At 38.8% G+C, this 24,939-nt stretch overlaps 1 protein-coding gene and 1 long non-coding RNA gene across 2 annotated transcripts in view; one reads left to right on the forward strand and one right to left on the reverse strand.

Annotated features, from left to right (window-relative positions):
- The first annotated feature begins 1,243 nt into the window (after window positions 1-1,243).
- Window positions 1,244-1,849, forward strand: LOC134214382 (uncharacterized). Its single transcript, XR_009979761.1, has 3 exons — window positions 1,244-1,272; window positions 1,337-1,549; window positions 1,607-1,849. It is a non-coding gene; the product is annotated as an uncharacterized LOC134214382 (long non-coding RNA).
- A 13,930-nt stretch (window positions 1,850-15,779) lies between these two features.
- The window catches only part of LOC134208971 (protein artichoke-like), a 50,296-nt gene continuing 41,136 nt past the window's right edge, over window positions 15,780-24,939 (reverse strand). Inside the window, exon 3 of the mRNA XM_062684945.1 lies at window positions 15,780-15,882. Coding sequence (XP_062540929.1) covers window positions 15,780-15,882 — 103 coding nt within the window. The remainder of the gene's footprint in view (window positions 15,883-24,939) is intronic.

The raw sequence follows: 24,939 nt of genomic DNA on the forward strand, positions 1-24,939 counted from the left end.
CGAAATCATCCCATTGAAGTACCGTAAAATCAATTGTTTTGCTCCGAATTTTGTATGGAAATTTTTCGATTTTTTTTATTGTAAAGATACATAACAACCCCCCTTTTTAATTGTAAAAGTCCCATTTACCATTCATTTTATCGTGGAAAACCATTATTTCTCATGTGATTTTATTGTCAAAATTCCATTATATTCAATGGTAAAAATTATGTTTTAAATGGTTTTGTAACAATAAAATTTATGATATTTTAATGATATTTTTTATCCGGGTTATGTTTTTACCATATTTTCAATGAAAACTATTTGCAAACACAAACTTAAGATTTTGCTGATAAACCAGTAAAATTTTAGCCGCAATAAAATTGTTGGAAACCAGCAATAGTTCTGTCAAAACGAATTGCTGTCTTGATTGCTGTAAATACAGCAAAATATTTTGCTGAATTTATTGCTGGTTGAACAGCACAAAAAAAATCAGCAAAATATTGCTGGTTTCCAGCGAAAAAAAAATTAGTGTGTAGGGTCTGTTCACAAATTACGTAACGCAAAAAATTCACGGTTGTCAATTGTATCCAGGGGACTGAAGAGAAGGCTAATACGCCTACCCACCATTCATTCAATATGGCGTACAATGTTTTTGTTTCAATTTCGTTTAATGGATGATAACAAAGCTTTGGAAGTATCGACGGGCTATATTTCGACATAAAAAAGCCAAACAAATACAAGAAGCTCGATATACCTCAACTATTGCAAGTTTTCGCCATGAAAACTTTATTGCCGATAATTAGCACTAACTGCGTATGAACCAATCACCCAAAATGAGCAACTGAATTCGGGTATACCACCCAGAAACTGGGTACCAAAAACAGAAGTACCAAAAACGATGTTGGGTAGAGTGCCATTGTACCGCGAATGACAGGCGTTTCACCCTCCTGATTGTATCGAACGAAACACTGTAAACCCAGCAATACTCATTAAAGAGTAAAAAATGAACATTTTTTACCGATATATGGAGCTGTCAAAATAAAGAGTAATTTATTTTTCATAATAATGCGTATATTGTGCCCACTTTCATGTTCCTTGTTTTTACCCATTAATGAGTGAAAAATAAGTTAAGTTTCTAAAGCCCCAAACGCAATGCAACGGAACGGCGACGGAAACGGAAAATTTGACAGTTAGCCCATATATTTTCTGTCAAATTTGCCGTTTCCGTCGCCATTCCGTTATATTGCGTTTGGGGCTTAACAAACGACTTGAGGAGCTGTTGGCAGAATGGTAAGAGTTTTTATTTTTACTTTTAATATTTGAAATAATCAAATAATCTATATTTCTATTCCAGTTAGAAAACGAGAAAGCAGACGCCTATTCACAGACAACGTATTCGGAACACCCACTGGCACAGCATAATGCCAATAAACTGGTCCATCCTCGAATCAATGTTTTGTTCGCATACATCAGAGCTGATCTCCACCATTTGGAGCCAACCCAGGAGATCCTGCACGGTGCTCAGTAGGCTGCCAGTAGTATACAATCCGGAGAGGAATTTTATACGGTAATTTTGATACTTCCAGATAAATGCCTTTTTCAACTAACTGGTTCTTTTCCGCAGTAATCGAATAACGTCGGGTTGGTTACTTTTGTACCCTGACCGCCACTGCTATAAATAGCCATCGATTCCAGGAATTGGAAGGGCGTCCTTTGACTGATGGCGATAGGACCAGGAAAAAGGTTTCTCATATAACAAATGCAATATGATGTGCGATCCGGCGAGGCTAAACAGGCCAAAAAAAACAAGTCTTTATCGAGTGTCAATTTTCACTGCTAATATTTGAATTATTAATAAAGATTGTTTCCATAAACCCCATATTAACGCGTTGCTTGTTTTAACTAAATTGAAATAATAAATGCTTTTTTAATTGCCAGCAAGAGTAAAAAACACCCATTTTCGCAAACTTCTAATTTCGAATAATGAGTAAAAGTTACTCTTGAATTTGACGTACAGTTCCTTTACCCATTAATGAGTAAACGCTGTTTACTCTTTTAATGAGTTGAACTATTTAACTTCATAGTGGGTATTTTTTTACCCATTAAAGAGTACTTTGGTGGCACAGAAAGATCACAGCGAACGATGCGTTACAATAACCAGCGATTGTCACCGGAAGGTGTATCGGCTGAGTACCGTCACAAGCTCGACGAACGGATAAGTAGGGGAAACTGGACACAAATGATCCCCGGGGACACATGATCCCCCTCAGTTTTCTCGAAAACTAATCACATTTTTATACCAGTGATATGTGCAAACGGATCCATTAGATAGATTATTGAATCTGAGTAACATTTGATATCAGTTACTTTATGTATATGGGTTTTAGAGAAGTTTTATTATTTGAGCATTCTCAATCCTTTTTTTCTTCAAAGGAGAAAAGTTTAATAATTTTGAATATGTCCAACCAAAACGTACCAAATTTTTACTGGACAAAGTTTTATTATTGTAGAATTGAATAAATTCATTCAATTAACTATTGCTTATTTTTCATTGAATACAAAACACAAAACAGGATAAATACTCAACATGGACACACTTGATCCCCCACAGTTTGGACACACTTGATCCCGATATTGCATATATATATATATATATATATATATATATATATATATATATATATATATATATATATATATATATATATATATATATTACATTTAGGGACTTCGGGAGAGGTTTTTTAAAAAATACAAAACGCGACGTGCACACGGGTACGGGTAAAACTAGAATGTGGTAATTTTATTTTCGAATGGTTTACAGAGGCCTGACTTGCTAACTGAAATGTGCTGACTTATCTACAGACCGGACGCGTGTTGCTGATGTGGAATTCCTCGAAGTACTTTGATCTGCTGCTCCAATTCTTGTAGTCTGTCCGATGCATGTTGCAGTTGTTCTTGTTGTTGTTGTTGTTCGTGTTGGTTTATTGGTGAGCTAAATGTTTCGGCGATTTCCGTCGAAGTGTTTTCAGTTGAATTAGGGTTTATAACTACTCCCCCCCTTAAGAAAGGAACGTCCCGTTCCGTATCTGATTATGAATGAGATAAAGATGAACATGATTACAATTCCAGAAAATGAAAATCCTCCAAATAGGCTCCAGAATTTAAAATTGAGTTCGCTTTGCTCCAAGTACACGTGTTCCAAAGTCTTACGGTTCTGAATGGTTTTTTGATGAATATCTCCCAAATCGTGATCTTCATGCAGTTTCCAATTCGGTTGAAGATTGTAGAATGCGTTGTGAATAATTTGGGGTTCCTCGGTGTATTCTTCATTTCTAAATGTCTGGTTATTGATTCGAATTGTACAATTCGAAAAAGTGATAAGTAGATTTCCATCAAGAGTGCGATTCTCTGGACCACAATTTGATTCCAACTTCTGGTTCCTGATGTTAGAAATTAAAAGCGTATTATCCGATATAACTTTGTAGATTTGTATCCGATATAACTTTGTAGACAAAGCAAGACCATGCTGAGGGTGGCTGGGTTCGATTCCCGGTGCCGGTCTAGGCAATTTTCGGATTGGAAATTATCTCGACTTCCCTGGGCATAAAAGTATCATCGTGTTAGCCTCATGATATACGAATGCAAAAATGGTAACCTGGCTTAGAAACCTCGCAGTTAATAACTGTGGAAGTGTTTAATGAACACTAAGCTGTGAGGCGGCTCTATCCCAGTGTGGGGATGTAATGCCAATAAGAAGAAGAAGAACTTTGTAGATTGTTTGATTATTGAAAACAACGCTGCATTCCGGGTTTCTCCCATTAAGTAAAGCGTTTATGCATCTGTCGTTAAGTTCCCTGAGATACATAAAGATAGAAAGAGATACGAAATCTCCTGGTTTCTGCGTTGTGAATATACGATCTCCGTTTTTTACAATGAACTCTGGGTACTGTCTGATGGTTTGATTTTTGTGGATCATGGGATAAATCGATGAAGTAGTGTTTTCTAGCAATGGTACGTGCATAAAGTAGAGTAGTGTTCCTGCACGGGTAAAAATCCGGAACTCAAAAGTGGCTAAATGAGTCATGATTTCGGGAAAAATGTGTGTTTTTATGTTATGAAAATACGCCATGAAAAATGGTCATGATATCATGACTTATTTTGTCGTAACGTCACTTTGGTGTTACATTTTTGGCATTTGATGACGAAAAATAGCAAGCGGAGTCATGATATCATGAAGCATATACTTCAGATCAATGAAATCAAGTCATGAAAACAGAATCATAATTCATGAATCTGGTAGCTATCGTTCATGATTCTGATTGATTTGGCGAAAAATGGGAATTTAGGTCATGATATCATGACTCATGCACACTGGAACCATGAACTAAGATCATGTTAGTAGAATCATAATTCATGACTTTGGTAGCTGTCATTTATGATCCAAGGGTGTCATCTCAAAGTAGAAAATCAAAATAAATTTTAGATTGATAAATAAAAAACAATTAGTCTATTCTGTGGTATTGAGCTCATTTATAGTGGATGCATTTGTCACTACCATTAGGGATTATGTTGCAATTTTGTTCTTTTGACAAAATTTACACATAATATTATGTCCGATTGTCCAGCTGAATAAAGGTAAATATTCTAATACACTTTCGTCGTCCATAATAATATTAAAACTTCTAGTGCACATCACAAAATTGTTCACTGAATGAGCTCTAATCTAAGCAATCTATTCAACTTCCGCAGGTAATCCATCAGAATAGGAAATATTTTGCTATTAACGGCAACTGCAGCAGTTGTGGAATCATACGAAAGTCCTGCTGTCTGCAGCATCGATGTTGACGGCGATGGCTCCACCGTAAGATGCATGGGTGGTTGGAAAACGTCTGGACGGATCTTGCTTACTTCCACTTCATCTGGTGAATCCGCAACTTGATTATGTTCCAAAAGGAATCGTTTGATTGGCGTTGCCGTGCACTTCTGTCTCTGGTACATCATGGTACAGCTGAGCTGGCACATCCCGTAGAGCCGCTGGATTGTAACACAATTGTTTCATTCACTATATTTGTTTTATTGAAAAGTAAGAGATTTAAAAGAAAAATATTGCTTCCTGAAGATGCTGATGACACGCAAATCCGAATCTCGAATCCATGACAATTATACTCGCGGCACTCGCAAAAACACTACCGAGAACAACCGCAAGGGACGCCTTGACCGAGATGAAAAAAAATCGTTGCTGTCAAGTTTGCGTAACGTAACGAAAATTTATTGAATTTGATACATAATTTCGGATATTTGGGTTATGTTTTCATGACCTTGAGTCATGATTTCATGAATCTGAGTCATAATTTCATAACTCTGAGTCATGATTGCACGACTCAGCCACATTATATTTTGTTTATGAAAATGCGAATGCATGTCATAACGCTCTGACACTCATATTACGAAAAACCTAATTTTTAATTAAAAATAATCGTCGTTTGGGTCATGATATCATGAATTGTAGTCATGATATCATGAAGCAACAAGTTTTATGATTTCATGACCTTTTCGTCATGAATCTGGCAACGGATTTTTTCCCGTGTGGACTTGTTGCGAACTTGGGTGTGATGAACTGTAAAGCTTCGTCCGGTAGATGAATGTTGATTCCTTGATCATCAAGTAATCCTTTAATAGTTATTATCTCTTTGATTGATAATATTTTGGTGGTTGCTATGGATACCTTTGACAACATGATTGCGTCTTGGATATCCTCGAGAAGTTTGTTGATGATGTCGATATTAAAAATTGAAGAAATGATTCTGATATCATTCATCAACAGGTCGTTTAGGTTTGCCTGTATGGCTATCTCACGAATTGCGTGCGTGAGTTCCTGGATCCTGTCATTGATGTTTTGGTTTATTTTAAATTGTTGATTGTTCTGGGGCTAAAACGGCTAAAACTTACATTTCAATCTATTACAAATACTAAACGGATAAAGCTCAATCCAAGATTTGAACATCCAAAATCACACTGACGTCATAGTCATTTCAGGACGGGATTTTCGGGGCGACTTGTCTGCTTTTGTGAGCGGGGATTCGGGCGACGATTTGGCGGGTCTGATGGCTCTCCCGCGTAGACCAGGACCACCAATAGGTAGGTGAAGGTTTCCGCTATCTGTGTTGGTTTGCGTGGGGGAGCTGTCGCATTCGTCGGGTCGTCGTTTGAGTCTTTGTTTGCAGAGGCGGATGAGTCGTTTTGAGGGTTTTGTCTTGATTTGATCGTGACTCTGTTGTAAAGTATTTGGTGTGGGTAGCATTTTATGTAAATAAAATGCTTGAAAAGCAACAAACCGCCAAAAATAGTAGGTAAAAAAATAACTGATATATTCTTCCTGATGTTTACAAATATAAACCCAATGCTCTTTCATCTCCCTAAATAACTCTGAGTACCCATCTTGTGTTTTTGCTATTTTTCCTAATTGTTATTTTTTTCCGATAATCAAAAATCGTTAGTGCAAATTATTATTTTTTAGTGCATGTTATTTAACCAGTCAAAAGTTTCAAAATATAAGTTAATCAAAGAATTGTTAACCCAACAGGTTTCGTTGTTATAAACGTTTATGGACAATTAAAGGTTGATTAATTTCCTGATTTGTGGTCGTTGTAGGATTATACAAAAAAAAAGTATATTTTAAAAATGAGTTAAGTGTGTATGAATATTCTGTCTAGAAGTGGTGTGAGTAACGTAAAGTAAAGTTGTGTAAAGTTTTTTTCTTGGTGTAAATAAGTTGTGTATGAGTTTTCACGGGGTTATTGAAATAATCCAATATATCACGAAGCTATTATAAGTAAATATAATAGATTTTTATTATCTATTGGAATAGTGCTTGAAAGATCGTGTTAAAGTGGTTCGGTTCAAGTTACGCGTTTCCCGGTACGCAAAAGTTACCAAGCTTACATTGGGGCAATCGGGCAATCCAAGTAAAAATGAAAGTTGATACAGTTCTCGAGAGTGTGTCGGTTCGGTCGTAGAAGCGTGATCCTTAGGCTGTGAACCATTCTACCGATTCGTTTAACTTTTAGTTAAAATTTGACACTTCGATGGTTATTTTCCCATCGTGGTTAAAATTTTACTCCGAAGCCGACCCATTTGAGTTTTGACAGATTGATAGTTATTCGGAACGAAATGGATTTGGCGCCAATTTTCTCGCGAACAAAGTTTAACTACCGAAATGTCAAATCTAACCATGCTCCGGAGCAGGGTTATTTTTAACCACGGCGAAATAACCATCGAATTGTCAAATTTTAACTAAAAGTTAAACGAATCGGTGGAATGGTTCACAGCCTTAGTATGCAAAAGCCACCGGCCCTGCATTGTATTAGTTTTTCTTTGTCGCGATACCATGAAGGTAAAATAGTTTTTAAAATAGTGTTCACTTAAAAAGTAGAACGGTCTCGAGGCCACAGATTTTTGTGTTTGTTTAAAACGGTCTCGAGATCACGGAATTTTTGTTCTACTTAGTGCGGTTAGTAATTGAACTAATAAGTGCGCGATAGTCAAACTACACGTTATCCAGCTTTCCATTCTCGCCATAATGGCGACTGCTATAAATTATTTTGACATTAACTGCTTCCGACGCTGAATTCATTTCGACGCTTAGTGGTATCTTAGTAACCATTTAACATTGTTTATTTATTGAAAACTGGAAAACAGAAAAAGTTGAAGGTAAATGCCTGTGAATTTTTAATTTAAAAAAATATGTATATATGTTAGCATAGAAGCATGAAACCCTTTCGATTGACGAATGTTAATGACCTCTATATGAGTTGCAATGATAATTAAGGTTTAGGTTTCAAGCAACACACCGCAGACGAAGCTATTTATATGAAGCTTGTTTATCGATTGGTTCGGATTTAATTGTAGATGATCTGGTAACTCTCTTGATTGTCCATCAATTGTTCTGTAGAAAAATGAATTAATTATTACGTAGTGCGAAGTTCGAGTTCCTGTAATGGCACGTTTTCTTGCAAACTGTATAATATACTGGTAGAATCAAGAAGGTGCGGAAAAAAGGATTTACAAAGGTAATTCCTGTTTGAAAATTTCCAGGGCCTCTCTTCAGACGCTAAACCCGTTTCAATCGTATGAGTAAGCACTGTTTAAAGCCCTGAACGGTATAGAACGTAGCGGCGACTATGAAGAGCTGCAATGAGCGGAGGTGAAGCAATTGATCCTTAGAAGCTCATTTAAAAGTAAATACTATACGGTTGATAAGAAAATTATTTTGAGCTTTTTAGTGGAATGTCTTCACTTGTCATAAGACGAGTTAATACCATCCCATTGAATTCCACCACTTAATTGTATCTTGACAGATACGTATTTCGACCTCAAAGGTAAGGCCGTCTTCAGTGTCTCGTACTTGACTCGACAAGTCGAGTCAAGTACGAGACACTGAAGACGGCCTTACCTTTGAGGTCGAAATACGTATCTGTCAAGATACAATTAAGTGGTGGAATTCAATGGGATGGTATTAACTCGTCTTATGACAAGTACTATACGGTTGTTAAATCATATTTCTATGAATTCAATGAAAATAAATTAGATTTTAAAACCATGTAAAACAAAATTAAATGTTAGCAATAGAATATGTTTTCCATGATTATTGTGAATATTCATATTATGAACTATTCAAATCAGCCTTTATGTTGAGAAAGTATAATCACTTCATATCTTCTATTCAAAGATGTGAATTAATGATTACGGTTACTTGGGTATAATAATTCAACAATCTCCCTAACTTTACCAATTTCGTTGTGTTATAACAATTTTCAAATCATTTTTGTATGCAGGTTATTTACAGGCGTTTTTTCTTGGATATTTCTTTCACTATGGCGATTTTCCCAATATTTTTACTCTCAGCATATTTCTATCCATTTTTCTACGCTGGTGAGGGCTGCTAGCGGGAGTGTTTTAATTATTTTTTGTTAATTTTTTTTTTTGGTTTTCTGTTTTCTAGAAACATGGAAACTCGCATGGAAGAATACAAAATGCAGAAGTATAGAAACACCAAGGGTAGATATTTGAATAAAATAAAGGCTATCAGGGACTCGAAAGCCAAGACGTATTTAAGTCTCAGAGCGGCTTCATGTTTGATTGGCTCGTCATATGTCGAGCGAGCCTGTACAGCTGCGTTTATAACCCTTTTCGCGTAAAATGCTCTGTTGATTTCTGTCGTCCATAAAACACTAAATTCCAAAAGTTCACAAAGATTTTTCTTCAATGCTTAGACGCTGAGACCTGAAATAATAAAATTTTGAATTAAAGAAACTAGAACGCTAGAACGGCACCTGCACCTTTTCAATTTTTTCCTGCCATCAATAAATAAACAAATGGTAAAATGGTTGCTGGGAGACCGCTCAGCGTCGGAATTATTGAGGCGTCGGAAGCAGTTACTGTCAGAATTATTTATAGCAGTCGCCATTATGGCTAGCGTGGAAAGCTGGATACACAGCATGCCGTTTACCAAGACGAACCCCGCTACATGCCCTATCCCATATCTTCCAACATCCCAGTGATTTCTCGTGGAAGTGCAGATGACTCGTCGGCTTCCCTCAAAGCGAGTATCACGTCAACATTTTCCTACCCATTCCTTAATTGATCTGCATTCGGACACGGCCGGCGCTGGTATTGCTTTATATTGGGTCACCAGTTTTTACACATTGAGGATGGTGTTAGTCCCAAACATCATCTGTTGGTTCTCTGTGTAATTACAGCTGACCTGGCAATAACGGAGTAGCAACCGTGGGCGGTCAATCATGCTCATGCTCATGCTCATTTTAAATTGTTGATTGTTCTGGTCGATTAGCTCATTCATCGTTGTATTGATAGCGTGTAGATCGGAAGCGTCTGGGGTGCCAGCAATCCACTTCCATACGGTTCCGACTGCATTCCATCTTTTCGTCCTGTGCGGTTCTTGCGGTTTTAGTTGGTGCAGGTTACTGTGTAGCTGCCTCGTTTTAAATCTCAATATGTTTGTTAATGGATTAGTTATGTGAACATCATTTTTATAAGACGATCTTAGTAGAAGTTCTGCGGTTTCCTCAATTGATGAAAGGTTAATGGGGTGAATTATCTTTATGGTACCTGTCCGAATTTTACATGACTTTTCTTTTATGAGCAATAGTGGGTCGTTTCGTAGATTTCTTATTGTAAGTGTTTGTGGTTTAACTGATATGATCGTCAATATAAGCGCAATAATTGTAATCTGTAAGTTTAACAAAAATAGCAGGTTGTTAGTATTGTTATGAAAAACGTTGAAGATGGTTTAGAATATGAGCTAAGTTTTCCTTTTCCTTTTTAATTTTGATTTGTGTAGCTTTATTTCGCGATGGTCTATATCAGAGTCTATTATATAGAGTTGCGCAAAGAGGATTTTCTTACTCTTATTCTGAATGATGCTCTTGTTATTATGTTGAAAACTTTTATTTTTGTTCAACCCTCCAAGTGACTTCACGGAAGTGATCACTTCTAAAGCTTTTTAATTCTATAACCAAAGTCACATACAGAGTGCAAACACGTGAGTTTCTTGTTGCAACTTTATTGGGGGGTGTATTGAAGTGTTTTGAAGCTGTTTCTAGAACAAATCTAATACATTTCAATTCATGAGTTTTAATTCGCCATAATAATCATCAGGCGATAACAATACTTCCGCCTTACCAACAATCACTTGTTTACTTTGCTCGATAGGTAGACGGTTTGACAGTTCAATAGGTAGATTTGGCTTCACTCTTTGCGTAACTCTATATATAATAGACTCTGGTCTATATAAGTTTTCCTCCTGTCTTGTTTGACCTTAACCTCTTTGTACCGTGGTTTTCTTTTGTTTCGTATTCCCTGAATTTTATTAAAGACTTTCTCTCCTTTATTGAATAGAGGCTCGTTTTCCCTATGCTTGTTTCTATTTTCAAGATTTGATCGCTGATTTTCCTGTAACTTTTCTACTATCTCATCAAAGATTTTATTCCGGTTTTCCAAAATTGTTTCTAAATTGTGGGGTCTCTCTTCTCCATCTCTAATTCCGTAAAATATTTCTACCGGTTTCGATTTTGTGGTACTATGGATGGTGCTATTGTATAGTGTGGTTGCGATACGGTAAACTTCTTTGTTAGATAAATCATCATATTTAGTTCGAACACACTGGAAAATTTCATTAAGCGTAGAGTGGAAACGCTCTACAATCCCGTTGACCTCACTTTGGTTTGACGGAGTGTAGTACATTTCCACTTCTAATCTTTGGAGTAATCCTCTAATTTCGATACACTAAAACGCAGCTTCATTATCACAAACTATCATACGGGGTGTTCCGTATGTTGAAATCAGTTTAATAAGGCCACGTTTAACGTCGGGTATCGATCTGGATTTTATAGGGATAAGCATTGCGAATTTGGATAATTTATCTACTGCCGAAAGAAAAATGTTTGGGCAGGAGATGAAAATGTCAATATGTACGATATCAAGAGGCTTCTTAGGAATGGGGGTGTCTGAAAATGTAATTCTGTAAGGGTTTCTTTCATACTTACTCTCCAAACATTTGGAACATAGATTGACAAACGTCTGTATTGCGGAACGCATCTTTGGGAAGAAGAATGTTCTTCGGGTGATCTCATGGTTTTCTTCTGCTGCTCTGTGTGCCCCCCGCTGGTGGACTTCGTCAATAACCCTGTTCTGCTCTTCTGGAGTCTTAAGATCCTGCAATATTGATTGGGTGAGTGTGATTTTAAAGGTTTTATTTCTTGAGAAATAATTTCTGTACGCAATCTGCAACGTATTAATCCATTTTTCAGGACAAAATATACAGTTACCTCTGGTTGGATGCATGAAATCTCTGAAAATTTTAATAGCAAATGGTATACCGAATGTTATCCTTGTTATGGTTCTCCGAAATACCGAGGGAAAGATTTCGTCGTACGATTCCTCATTCTGTAAGCCTTCTTTGATAAGTATTTGGTTCTTGAAAATGTTCAAAGGTTTTTCAGTTAAATTAATCAAATTTTCGTTATCCGAATCTGCCGAGTGCACGGTGTCGTCGTCTGATGATGACTCTTCGTCCTCTTGGTCGTTTGCGTTTATTTCATGATTGTCATTATTTATGTTTTCTGGCATAATTCTAGACAATCCATCTGCAACGACATTCTGTTTTCCGGGTCGGTATTGAATTTCGTAATCGAATTCCTCCAACCAAGCTTCCATCTGATCAATCGATCATTGGGAGTTTTCAAGTTCAGCGCATAAGTCAGTGGCTTATGGTCTGTATATAGGGTAAATTTACGACCGTAGAGATAGGGTCGGAAATACTTACATGCCCAATCTATGGCGAGAAGCTCTTTTCTATTGTGGAGTATTTTTCCTCCGTTTTCGTTAGAGTACGCGATGCATAGGCGATTGGTTTATCCTGGCCAATAGGACCTTGGGATAATACTGCACCTAAGGCAAAATTAGACGCATCCGTCGTAAGAATGAATCTTCTGTTAAAGTCAGGATATTGCAAAATCTGACTGCTACTGAGAATATGTTTGCATCTTTCAAAAGCTGAAACAAATTCTTTTGTATGCGTAATTGTTTCGCCTTTACGAAGCTGTTGAGTTAAAGGCTTCGATATTTTTGCTAAATCCTTACAGAATTTTCTGTAATACCCAATCACACCGAGAAATCCTCGTAATTCCTTTTCATTCTTGGGTAATGGCCATTCTTGAATTGTTTTAATCTTATTTGGGTTGGGTTTAACTCCTTCGGGAGTAACCACGTGGCCAAGAAATGCGACTTCTTTGCGTAAGAACTCACACTTATCTAATTGAATTTTAAAGTTAAACTTTCGCAGTGTTTCCAGTATTTTCTTGAGATTTATTAAATGTTCTTGGAGGCTGGTAGAGTAGATGATAATATCATCCATGTAAACCAGACACCTGACGCCAATATGCTCCCTGAGGATGTTATCCATCACTCTCTGGAATGTGGCGGGTGCAGTTTTAAGTCCGAAAGGCATTCGAACGAACTCGTAGTGTCCTCCATCGACACTAAACGCAGTTTTTTCAATATCTTTCTCGTGGACCTCTATCTGATGAAACCCTGAAGCGAGATCTAGGGTTGAAAAATATTGACATCTACCCAGTTTATCCAATATGTCTGTAATATTGGGTATCGGATATTTGTCGTCAATGGTTTTTTGGTTGAGCTTGCGATAATCAATCACAAGTCGCCATTTCTGTGTACCGGAAGCATCGGTCTTCTTCGGTACGATCCAAATGGGTGACGACCAGGGGCTACTCGACTGTCGAATGATTCCTTGGTCTAGCATCTTTACGATTTGTCGCTGCACCTCTTCCCTGTGGCAGAATGGGTAGCGATAGTTTTTAGAGTATACTGGAAGATCATCTTTCGTATTGATTCGATGTCTAACAGCGTTAGAAAAAGTAAGCTTTTCATCGTTATCATGACATACTTCTGGGAATTGCGTCAAGAGGTTGATGAGTTTATCTTTTTCCTCTCCATTCAAATGCTCTGTTCTCATTTTCTGTTTTATGGTTGGATCTGACTTTCTCTTCTTGCCAATCTTGTTGAGTGACTTGGAAGGAAGTATCTCCTCAAAATTGAGAAGTTCAGTAAACAAGGCTTCTTTATCGATATCGATATTTGCCTGTTTGTTATCCAGGTTCATCATTGGAAATGTAGCCGTACCGTTTTGAGCACTATATACTCCAGACCAGGGTTCTTATATCAGGGTTCACTCACTTCGACAGTAGATGGGAGAGACTAGCGCGAGGGTGAAAAATTCATTTTCAGTGCAAAACATAAACAAACTCGGTGGCTGCCCCATATAAAAATCCAAGATAGCTGAACCATGTAATTGGCATACTGCTACACCTGTTTGTCTTCACCTTGCTCCAGACGGTATGATTATATTTTCACCAATGGAAATGTCATTTTCAATAAAAAAGTCTCCCTCCGTGGTTCTCACGGGTAGTTGCTTATAAATAATTTCATTCTCATGAAAGTTAATTTGTTCTTTCATCGAGAATTTTTTACTTAGGGGTATCCTTATGTCATTTATGAGCATTGTGTTGGATGCCGTTTCAATAACAGCACCCATAGATCTCAGTGATTCAAAGCCGATGAGGCCATCAAAGAAATCGTGAAACCTGAAAATAAAGAATTTTAGATTTGGTAAACCGTATATGAAATTTGCTAATGGATTTAGAAGCGTGAATTTGTCGGTCGTATGTGAACCGTTGATATTTTTTACCCTTTTCGGTGGTCCCAATTGAATATATTTTGCCGGGACTAATTCTGGTGCAATATAATTTTTGTTGGCTCCCGTATCGATAAGAAATCTGTAAGGTCTAGCAGTTTTCCTTTTGATTTCTAGATACGGAAGAAAGTTGTTGGTTATTCCTCTTCCGGTTTGTTCGTAGCTTCGCAAAAATTTAGCTCTTCTTGCGGTTCATCTGCTGGATCTGTTGCTGTAACATCACTATTATCTTCCTCATAGAGGTATTCGGCATATGGAAAATCTTCATGAATATTGACTTGATTTGGTCTTCTATAAGGAACGACTTGGTTTGAGAAATTTTGTTTGACTTGACCTGACGGATCGGGTTTAATATACGGCAGGGCCGGTCGAGATGGGCCCGGTAAAGCATGATTTACTGGCTTCGGTAAGTATGGCATAAAAGGTCTTTGCTGATTAAACTGATTAGGAACAAATGATTTATTTTGTTGTGTTTGAATAAAGTTAGGCCTGTATGGCACTGCAGGCATAAATCCATACGGTCTTGGAATGTTATTATTTATATTTGGCGGAGGTTTTTTCAAAACATCAACTTGCTTTCTTTCTCGTCTTCTACGTAGCGCTGTTTCGTGCTCTGAAGCAACATTGTAAGCATCAGCGAGAGACTGAGGGCGGGTTGATCTGGTTAGATCGGAAGTTACGTCGTGGAGACCGTCGATAAACGCGTTAATCATGAGGGTGTCATAAGTACCCATGATTGCCTTTGCCTCTATAGGTGTATTGTTCAACAAGATTTTTGCGTTGATCTCTGTTAAAAGCGATCTGCAATTTTGATAAAATTCCAATACACTTTGGGCACCTTGTTTTAAATTTGTCATCCTCGATACAAGGATTGATAAATTAGTTTTATCTCCAAAATATTCAATGAGTGTTGATTTAATTTTGTTCCATGCTAGAGGTGTATGATTCGCAGATAAGGCATCATTTGCCTTGTCCTTGATTTTATCTCTTATTACCCCTAACCAAATGGGTACAAGACGAGCATGTTCGTTTTGAGCTACACACGCCTTGGTCTCGTTAAGTTTTTCCTCAACAGAATCAATCCATCTAGGAAGATTCTGTGGCTTCCCGTCAAACTCTGGAACTAAACGAATTAAATCCGGAATTCGGTAAAGGTTGTATTATTGGCTTGCACTTCAGGAACTGCTTGTGCAGATGCCGAAGTGGATGCTCTAGGAGTTGCCGCCAAAGCTTGCAAAGCAGCGATTTGACCTGCTGCTTCTTCGGCTTGTCGACTTTGCCTTTCGACAATGTTCACTAATTCTTCGATCTGCTGTTGCAGATCGCTAACTGACATAGCTCTTGTTGTCATTTTTCTTAAAACTACACTTGCACTATCCACTCGCACTGATCACTTCTTATAGCTAATATTAGTAGTGAAAAATAATAAAATGTTATGGTGAATAGTCACACCAGAGAGAAATGATAGACAGATAGTGGGAATGATAGCAAATTTTGAAGGGACTTACCACAAATCAGTTGGTATTTCACCAACGATGCTGTAGAGCGGGTAGGCCGGTAGATCCGATGAGGGTCTGAGCACGAGTCCCAGTGCTTGATGAATCTTCCTGATCGGGGAACACTTTGAGATTCATAAAACCGGCGAAATTTCAATTTGCACAATTTCGGTTCACTCGCGGAGCGCCTTTTTCGATTTTCGGTTTCACTACACTTTAACGGACCGCACACTGTTTCCTTTTTGGGAAAACGTGATCGAAATTAAATAGACCAATAATAAAACATTTTAGGCCTATGGTTTCTTCGGCAAAGTTTTTCCATTGATTATTCTTGATTTTTTGAATGTATCTATTTTGTGATTAATCCCCCTAAAAGTGAGAAACGAAATTTATTTTTTTTATTATCCATTTTAAAAATTCGCTTTGTTTAGCAATGTTGTAGAGAATCTCATTAGAAAAAATGTTGCTGAAGACACTATAGGTCTATCTTTCAATTTTAATGGTCAAAATTGATTTTTAAATTAAATCGCACTAAAAATCACTTTTCTTTGAATAACTTTTTCAATCAATTTTCTACAATTTTCGTATATTCTACAACTTTGATCGCCATGAAAAAATACACGTTTTGCTATAAAAACATAATTTTTATCTCTTATATGTGAAGAGATATTCAAGATTTTCTAACAAAAAGTGCCCTTTTTCTGTACAAAAAATCTACTAAACTTGCAAAATCTTGCAAACGAAACCACCTCCACATGAAACTATGAAGTAAACACTAATGCATCGAGGGAAAGCCGTTTGTCGCTCGCTGTCCCTTCCATGTTAAAACCTGTGATTAAAAAAATGTGCCATATACTTTATGTTCCACGAAAATCTTTTTTTTTTCGCGGATATGTCACATAAACATCATATTTGTTCGATAATTCTATCATTTTTCATATCTTTTTTATGTGGATCGTTTATGTGGTCCGATGTGCCTTATAAATAACAGTTACTTATTCTTCAATCATATTTGCACATTGTACATATAGTGCTTATTATCCAAGTAATCCTCGCCTAATTCCTTTACGTAGTAACCAAATTTTTGAAAATATCAAAGTAGCCTTTATCTGATTGTAGCCGAGATTCAGAGTGTTTAACCAGTATTTTTTTTCTGCGCGACACAACACAAAAGTTAATTTCGTAAGCCAACGCTATGTTTTAGATAAGGCAGTAGTGAACAGAATTTTTTAATGTGACTAAATTTCCTGTGTATATGGTGAAAAAAAAACGTTTGAAACAATTTCGAAACATGACATCAACAAGTAAGTTTCATTACCTATCTAAATAATAGATATTAGATGTAGATTTGAACCTGCAGGTGAACTCAAGTACCACGATTTATTCCGAGTATGGAAATGTGTTGAAGGAAACATGAAGGTAAAAGCCGATTATCTCGCTCTGGAGATAATGAATCATTTCAGTTTTGATGAAGCTGGAGATGTACGGTCAGAGATTTTGAAATGCTCTTTAAACTTAAGCAAATATTTTAAGAAGCTATGGAAGAAGTATTCGCGCGTAGAGGCTGAAGTATTGAAGTTGAAGTATTTTGATCAATATTTCGAATTGCCGCAATCCGTACTCACCCTACTTCCTTCGACTTCTAAAGGAGTTAGAGGTAGGAAAAAGCTTGCCTTCAGTGAAAGTTCAGACTGCGTTAAAAGAAGGAAAACATCAGAAATAAGATCCAAGCACAACGCAGATGAATTATCATTTGCGACTTCAATGAAGCTACATGAAGAAGGTAGGAGGGTTGAGGCATCAATTTTGAACATCTGCACGCAGAGTAATCCGTCTCAAGCAACACACATGTTGAAATCATTGAAATGTGTCGCACAATCACTATGCGTTTCTTACACTCCAGACGAAGCTTTGGCGTTAGTTTGTGATGCTCAGCTCACAGTATCGCAATATAACAAGATGCGGCTAGGAGCTAAGATGCGGAATGCTAACTTATATCCGGCATACAAGAAAGTATTAGAAGCAAAAATAGATGTTATCCTGATAAGCAGTCGTTAACTATAGGCGAGACAAACATAGAAATAAAACTGCAAGCACTTCTTGACCATACGGTTGAACGAATTATGTTGACGACCAAAGATATTATACCTAACTTTTCAGATGAAGAATTGTTGAATTTGGTGTGTACGGTTAAGTACGGGTATGATGGCAGTGGTGACCATGCAGTATATAAGCAGAAATTTACAAATGATGATGGTGCTGCAACCGACAGCCAAATTTTTGCAACATCCATTGTCCCAATCAGCATTGTTGCTAATAGTTTTTCTAAACTCACGGCCTTCATCTACGAGGTTTTGCAGGCCGTTACATTTAGTATTTGCTAAAGAGACTGCAGCACTTATCAATGCCGAACAAGCTTCTTTGGATAGCCAAATTGCGCAGCTACAACCCTCGAAATTCCAGTGTTTTGGCCGTTCCGTACTCGTTAAGTATAACATGCTCATGACAATGGTTGACGGGAAAATATGCAATACCATAACGTCAACTTCATCGCAATGCTGCTACATTTGTGGCGCATCTCCGTCGCAAATGAATGATTTGAATGCAGTGTTGAAACGGAATGAAAATGAAGGAACCTTCCAGTTTGGTTTGTCGGTGCTTCATGCGTATATTCGGTTTTTCGAGTACTTTTTGCACTTGGCTTATCGTCTGGATATAAAGAAATGGCAAGCAAGAACAGCAGAACACAAGAAAACTGTATCGGAGAGGAAAACCATCATCCAATCGAAATTTAAAAAGGAAATGGGATTGATCGTCGACAAGCCTCGTTCTGGTGGATGCGGCAATAGCAACGACGGCAATACTGCCAGGCGCTTTTTTAAAAATTGGGAGCAATCTGCACAGATCACAGAAATCAAACCTGAAGCAATATATCGATGTAAAATTATCCTTGAGACAATGGCTTCTGGTAATTTTCGACCACTCATGTTTGAGTTATTTTATGAACTGTTTTGTACTCGTTTCAGGTTGTAAAATTGATTCCGAAAAGTTTGAAGAATATGCCTTGCAAACTGCTCATATTCTCGTCGATCAATACGGATGGTACCCAATGCCAGCATCTGTGCATAAAATACTGGTTCATGGTGCAAAAGTAATTTCTTCTTTCCTTGTTCCTATTGGTCAACTAACGGAAGAGGCGTTAGAATCGCGAAATAAGGACATCAGAAACTACAGAGAAGATCATACCAGGAAGTTTTCAAGGGTGCAAACAAACACAGACCTCATACACCGGCTTTTAGAGACATCTGATCCATTGATCACGTCAATTCGAGGATTTCCGAAGAAAAAAGCATCTCTTTTGTCGGAAGATGCGAAAAAACTTTTGGTTTTATTTGATGATAGTACGAGAGAAGAAAGCGACAGCGACTGTAGTGATGATTAACTTTTTAGTATTATAACATGATTTTTTAATTGTGTAATTTAATAGTGAAATACCAAAATATGGAAATATAATAATAAAAACAATTTCTATATATTTTACAAACCTTGAACGACCCCGAACAAGAAACAGCTCAATTGAACTAGTAAAAAATTGGTTCCGTTAATCTGGTGATAAACTGATTACGTTCATAGTTTTAACATGGAAGGGACAACGAGCGACAAATGATTTTCCCATGATTCGTTAGTGTTTACTTCATAGTTTCACGTGGAGGTGGTTTCGTTTGCAAGAATTTGCAAGTTTAGTAGATTTTTTGTAGTTCACTTTTTGTTAGAAAATACTGAATATCTCTTCACATATAAGAGATAAAAAATATGTTTTTATAGCAAAACATGTATTTTTTCATGGCGATCAAAATTGTAGAACATACGAAAATTGTAGAAAATTGATTGAAACCGTTATTCAAACAAAACTGGTTTTCAGCTGGTTTTGATTTAAACATCAATTTGGACCATTACAATTGCAAGATAGACCTATAGTGTCTTCAGCAACATTTTTTCTAATAAGATTCTCTACAACATTGCTAAACAAAATGAATTTTTTAAATTGATAATAATTTTTTTTTTTGTTTCTCACTTCTAGGGGGATTAATCACAAAATAGATACATCCAAAAAATCAAGAATATTCAACGGAAAAACTTTGCTAAAGAAACTACAGGTCTAAAATGCTTTTTTCTAGGTCAAAATAATTTCGATCACGTTTTTCCTTGAAAGGAAACAGTGTGGACCGTTCACTCCCCCCTAACTCGACTGCGCCAATTACATTTAGGGACTTCGGGAGAGGTTTTTTAAAAAATACAAAACGCGACGTGCACACGGGTACGGGTAAAACTAGAATGTGGTAATTTTATTTTCGAATGGTTTACAGAGGCCTGACTTGCTAACTGAAATGTGCTGACTTATCTACAGACCGGACGCGTGTTGCTGATGTGGAATTCCGCGAAGTACTTTGATCCGCTGCTCCAATTCCTGTAATCTGTCCGATGCATGTTGCAGTTGTTCTTGTTGTTGTCGTTGTTCGTGTTGGTTTATTGGTGAGCTAGATGTTTCGGCGATTTCCGTCGAAGTGTTTTCAGTTGAATTAGGGTTTGTAACTTATATATATATATCAATCAATCATTTTTGGTATCATAACTATATCAATCACAAAGAGAGATCCTCTTGGAAACATCATATTTGTCGTGATATGACCACTGTCTTTCAGTGGAGTGAATGGTTTGCAGATAAACCATGATCACCATGCCAATTTTGTTGCTATAGCAGACATTCTATCTGTCACTATTACTCTATTCCAGAACCAAATTACTTGCCTTGCTTAATACCGATAATATTTAATTTTCGCACGACTGCTATTACGACAGACTATGAAGAATTGTTAGGATTTGAGGCTAGGTCAATTTGACCTATCATTAGACTTGGAAGAACCTAAACATGTTCACCTCATAAAGGGATCAAGTTCCCCCTATATGGGGATCAAGTCAGTCGCAGTCGCATTTCCTCCTATATGGGGATCAAGGCAGTCGCAGTCGGATCAAGTCAGGGAGTCGCCTACACTAGATGAGGTTATGAAAGCTGTTAAAGAGCAGATTGAGACCGCTTGAAGAGTCCTTCGTCGGCGAATACTAAGCAGGTTTTCGTGAGGGCCGATCAACGACGGATCAAATGTTTTCCCTGAGACAAATCCTTGATAAATTCCGGGAGTACAACTTGCAGACACATCATCTGTTTATTGATTTCAAGGCGGCGTACGATTCAGTGAAACGGAATGAATTATGGCAAATTATGCTTGAACATGGTTTTCCTGCGAAACTGATGCGGCTGATTCATATAACGTTGGACGGATCGAAATCAAGTGTAAGGGTTGCGGATAAAATATAGACGCCATTTGTTACCTTAGATGGATTAAAGCAGGGTGATGCACTCTCAAATCTACTGTTCAATATAGCGCTCGAAGGAGCGATTAGGAGAGCTGGTGTGCAAAGAAGCGGTACCATTATTACAAGATCGCATATGCTCCTGAGTTTCGCGGACGATATCGATATTATCGGAATTGATCGCCGTGCCGTGGAAGAGGCTTTTGTGCCTTTTAAGAGGGAGACAGCGAGGATTGGACTCACGATCAATACCAGCAAAACGAAATATATGGTCGCTGGCAATCAACGTGGATTCATTACTGGTGGTGGTAGCGAAATGGTGCTTGATGGTGAAAAGTTTGAAGTGGTAGAAAAATGTGTGTATCTTGGAACATTAGTAACATGCGATAATGACGTTACCCGCGAGGTGAAAAGGCGTATTGCAGCTGCAAATAGGGCTTATTACGGACTTCGTAACCAGCTTAAGCCCCGTAGCTTGAGCTTGAGCTTGATTGACTGCTCGTAGTTGCTACTCCATTATGACCAGATCAGCTGTTCTTGCACAGGGAACCAACAGATGTTTGCTTGGGACTAGCACACATCTTCAATGTACAAGTACTGGTGATCTCATTTGTTAGGTCATACTGGCGCCTGCCACGTCAGAATGCAAGTCAATGTAGGGAAGGGGAGGAAATGATGATGCAATCACTCGCCCACTGCAAGCCGAATATACCTCTGCACTTGCCACGAGTTCATGCGGAATTTGTTGGAATTTCTGGGTTAGGTTGGAAAGGCAGAGGTTCGTCTTGGTTAACGAGCTGCCAATGTGATAGATAGGAGAAGGTAACTGATGGAATTTCTAATTGGATGTAGGAAACGAGCTCTATAGTTCATTTCCAATTCTAGCAGATTACTGTTAGAATACTCAAGTTGAAGGTATAGGAATAAAAATGGAAACGGTATGAAAGTCCATTTCCAGTTCTAGCGATTGCTAGAACATGAGAAATATAGAAGAAGATACAAAGTAGGAGAATGGAACGGACCTGGGATTGAACCCACGACCTCCTGCGTATGAGGCAGAAGCAGTAGCCATATGACTACCACGCCCGCCTCGAAACAAGAGAGATCACGCACAGAACTGATAAATTTTATTACCGGCCGCGCAATGCAGATCACAATAATTCGTCCGACCGCGCGATCGTTCTGCTGTCCGAAACATGAAAGATCACGCACAGAACTGATTAATTTTATTACCGGCCGCGCAATGCAGATCACAATAATTCGTCCGACCGCGCGATCGTTCTGCTGTCCGAAACATGAGAGATCACGCACAGAACTGATTAATTTTATTACCGGCCGCGCAATGCAGATCACAATAATTCGTCCGACCGCGCGATCGTTCTGCGGTCCGAAACAAGAGAGATCACGCACAGAACTGATTAATTTTATTACCGGCCGCGCAATGCAGAACACAATAATTCGTCCGACCGCGCGATCGTTCTGCTGTCCGAAACAAGAGAGATCACGCACAGAACTGATTAATTTTATTACCGGCCGCGCAATGCAGATCACAATAATTCGTCCGACCGCGCGATCGTTCTGCGGTCCGAAACAAGAGAGATCACGTACGGAACTGATAAATTTTATTACCGGCCGCGCAATGCAGATCACAATAATTCGTCCGACCGCGCGATCGTTCTGCGGTCCGAAACAAGAGAGATCACGCACAGAACTGATTAATTTTATTACCGGCCGTGCAATGCAGATCACAATAATTCGTCCGACCGCGCGATCGTTCTGCTGTCCGAAACAAGAGAGATCACGCACAGAACTGATTAATTTTATTACCGGTCGCGAAATGCAGATCACAATAATTCGTCCAACCGCGCGATCGTTCTGCGGTCCGAAACAAGAGAGATCACGCACAGAACTGATTAATTTTATTACCGGCCGCGCAATGCAGATCACAATAATTCGTCCGACCGCGCGATCGTTCTGCTGTCCGAAACATGAGAGATCACGCACAGAACTCTTCGTAATCAGCTTAAGCCCCGTAGTCTAAAAATGAAAACAAAACTCGCGCTGTATATTACTCTGATTTTCCCGGTGGCGTTATACGGCCCTGAAACATGGACGTTAAAGGAGGCTGATCGGAGTGCTTTCGGAGTGTTTGAGCGTAAGGTGCTGCGGACAAAACTTGGCGGTAAACAGAAAAACGGTATTTGGCGGCGTCGCATGAACTTCGAATTGTACAAGGTGTATAAAGGGCTGGATATTATTAAGCTTATACAACACACCAGACTACGGTGGGCTGATCACGTTGTTCGTATGCCGGAAGATCGTCAAGCGAAGATAATATTTAGTAGAGAACCCGGAAGTGGCCGCAGGCTTCGTGGAAGGCCGCGTACACGATGGCTTTTTGCAGTTGAAGAGGACCTGAGGGCACTCAATGATCAGGACGACTGGAAGTGAGTGGCCCAGGATCGAGTTCAGTGGAGAAAGATTCTCCATTCGGCGTAGGTTCATCGAAGAGCTGTAGTCTATCAAGTATCAAGTAGTATCGAGCTTTGAAAATATGACTTATTGCGCTCTTCATCACAACCGTAAAGCATCTCATAAAATCAATCGGCATTTGACGTTTGAAGCTTTTTCAGCATATTTATGAAACTTAGCAACTAGCCATGGCGATTGCCGTCATAAATCCGCTATAAGAATTAAATAAATCCAACGAGCATGGAAATTGTTACTTGGATATGGAAGGGGTTTTCATCGTTCTACCCGCGAACGTACATCTATTTGTATACGCCGACGACATTTTATTGGTCGTGGTCGGCAGAATGCCTGGAAGGACCATGATTAAGACTCAGGCGTTGGTAAGTTCCATTCATCCCTGGGGGGCTTCATCCGTCGGCTTTATCATGAACGTCAGTAAGTGTGTTCAGGGACACGTCTGCAATGACCGGCATCAGCTAGCATAAAGCTCGGAACGGTTAGAGAGTACCAGACTATCCACGACAGCCGCTTGTTTTACGGCCTTGCACTAACTTGTCCTGTCTACCGGAACCTCATCGACACACTCTCGCCTGTTTTCAACAGCTACGTCCGGTTGGCCTCCGGTCTACTTCCGTCCACTCATGCTGAAGCTACATGCGTTGGTGCCGGCGTTCTTCCTTCGCGGCATTGGATGTTGATGGCCATCTGTCACATTTTGATGCCATCTGCGGCCTCAGCAGATGACAGGATCCCTCTTCTCGACGAGGCTGACCGGATCTTGAGAAGTGTAGCCGGTACCAGTCTCCACCCAGTGGCGCGGGTTCACTGGCACGGAGCAAAGGGTTGGTTGATGCCTTCTGTTTGCTCCGTCGCCTCCCGGTTCAAAAGAAGGGATAACACAGATGAATTCCGAAGATACGTACTTGAACTCATTGTAACACGCTTCCGAAATAGTGAGATTCAGTATACTGACGGATCCGTCTCCAGCCGAGGAGTTGGCTTTGGAGTCTGTTGACTATTGACCTTACTAGTGCAGTATTGTTTTCCACCGAAACCGCCCCCGTTTTTGTCGCGGTCATCCTCCCGATGAACAAGCCAATCGTGGTCTTTACGGAATCCGCAAATGTAATTTCCGTCCGTCAACGTGAGACTCCGAAACACACCTGGATCCAGGGAATCCTTTCAGCTATGATCCCTCGTACCGTATTTCCCCTGGATTCCCGGCCACTGCGGCATTAGGGGAAATACCGAAACCGATGCCCTGACCAGTGTCGGACACGAGGGTCTACTTTACAACCGTTCCGTCCCGCTGGCCGACGTTAA

Source organism: Armigeres subalbatus, chromosome 2 (assembly GCF_024139115.2).
Source record: "Armigeres subalbatus isolate Guangzhou_Male chromosome 2, GZ_Asu_2, whole genome shotgun sequence".
In the NCBI taxonomy this organism is placed as follows: domain Eukaryota; kingdom Metazoa; phylum Arthropoda; class Insecta; order Diptera; family Culicidae; genus Armigeres; species Armigeres subalbatus.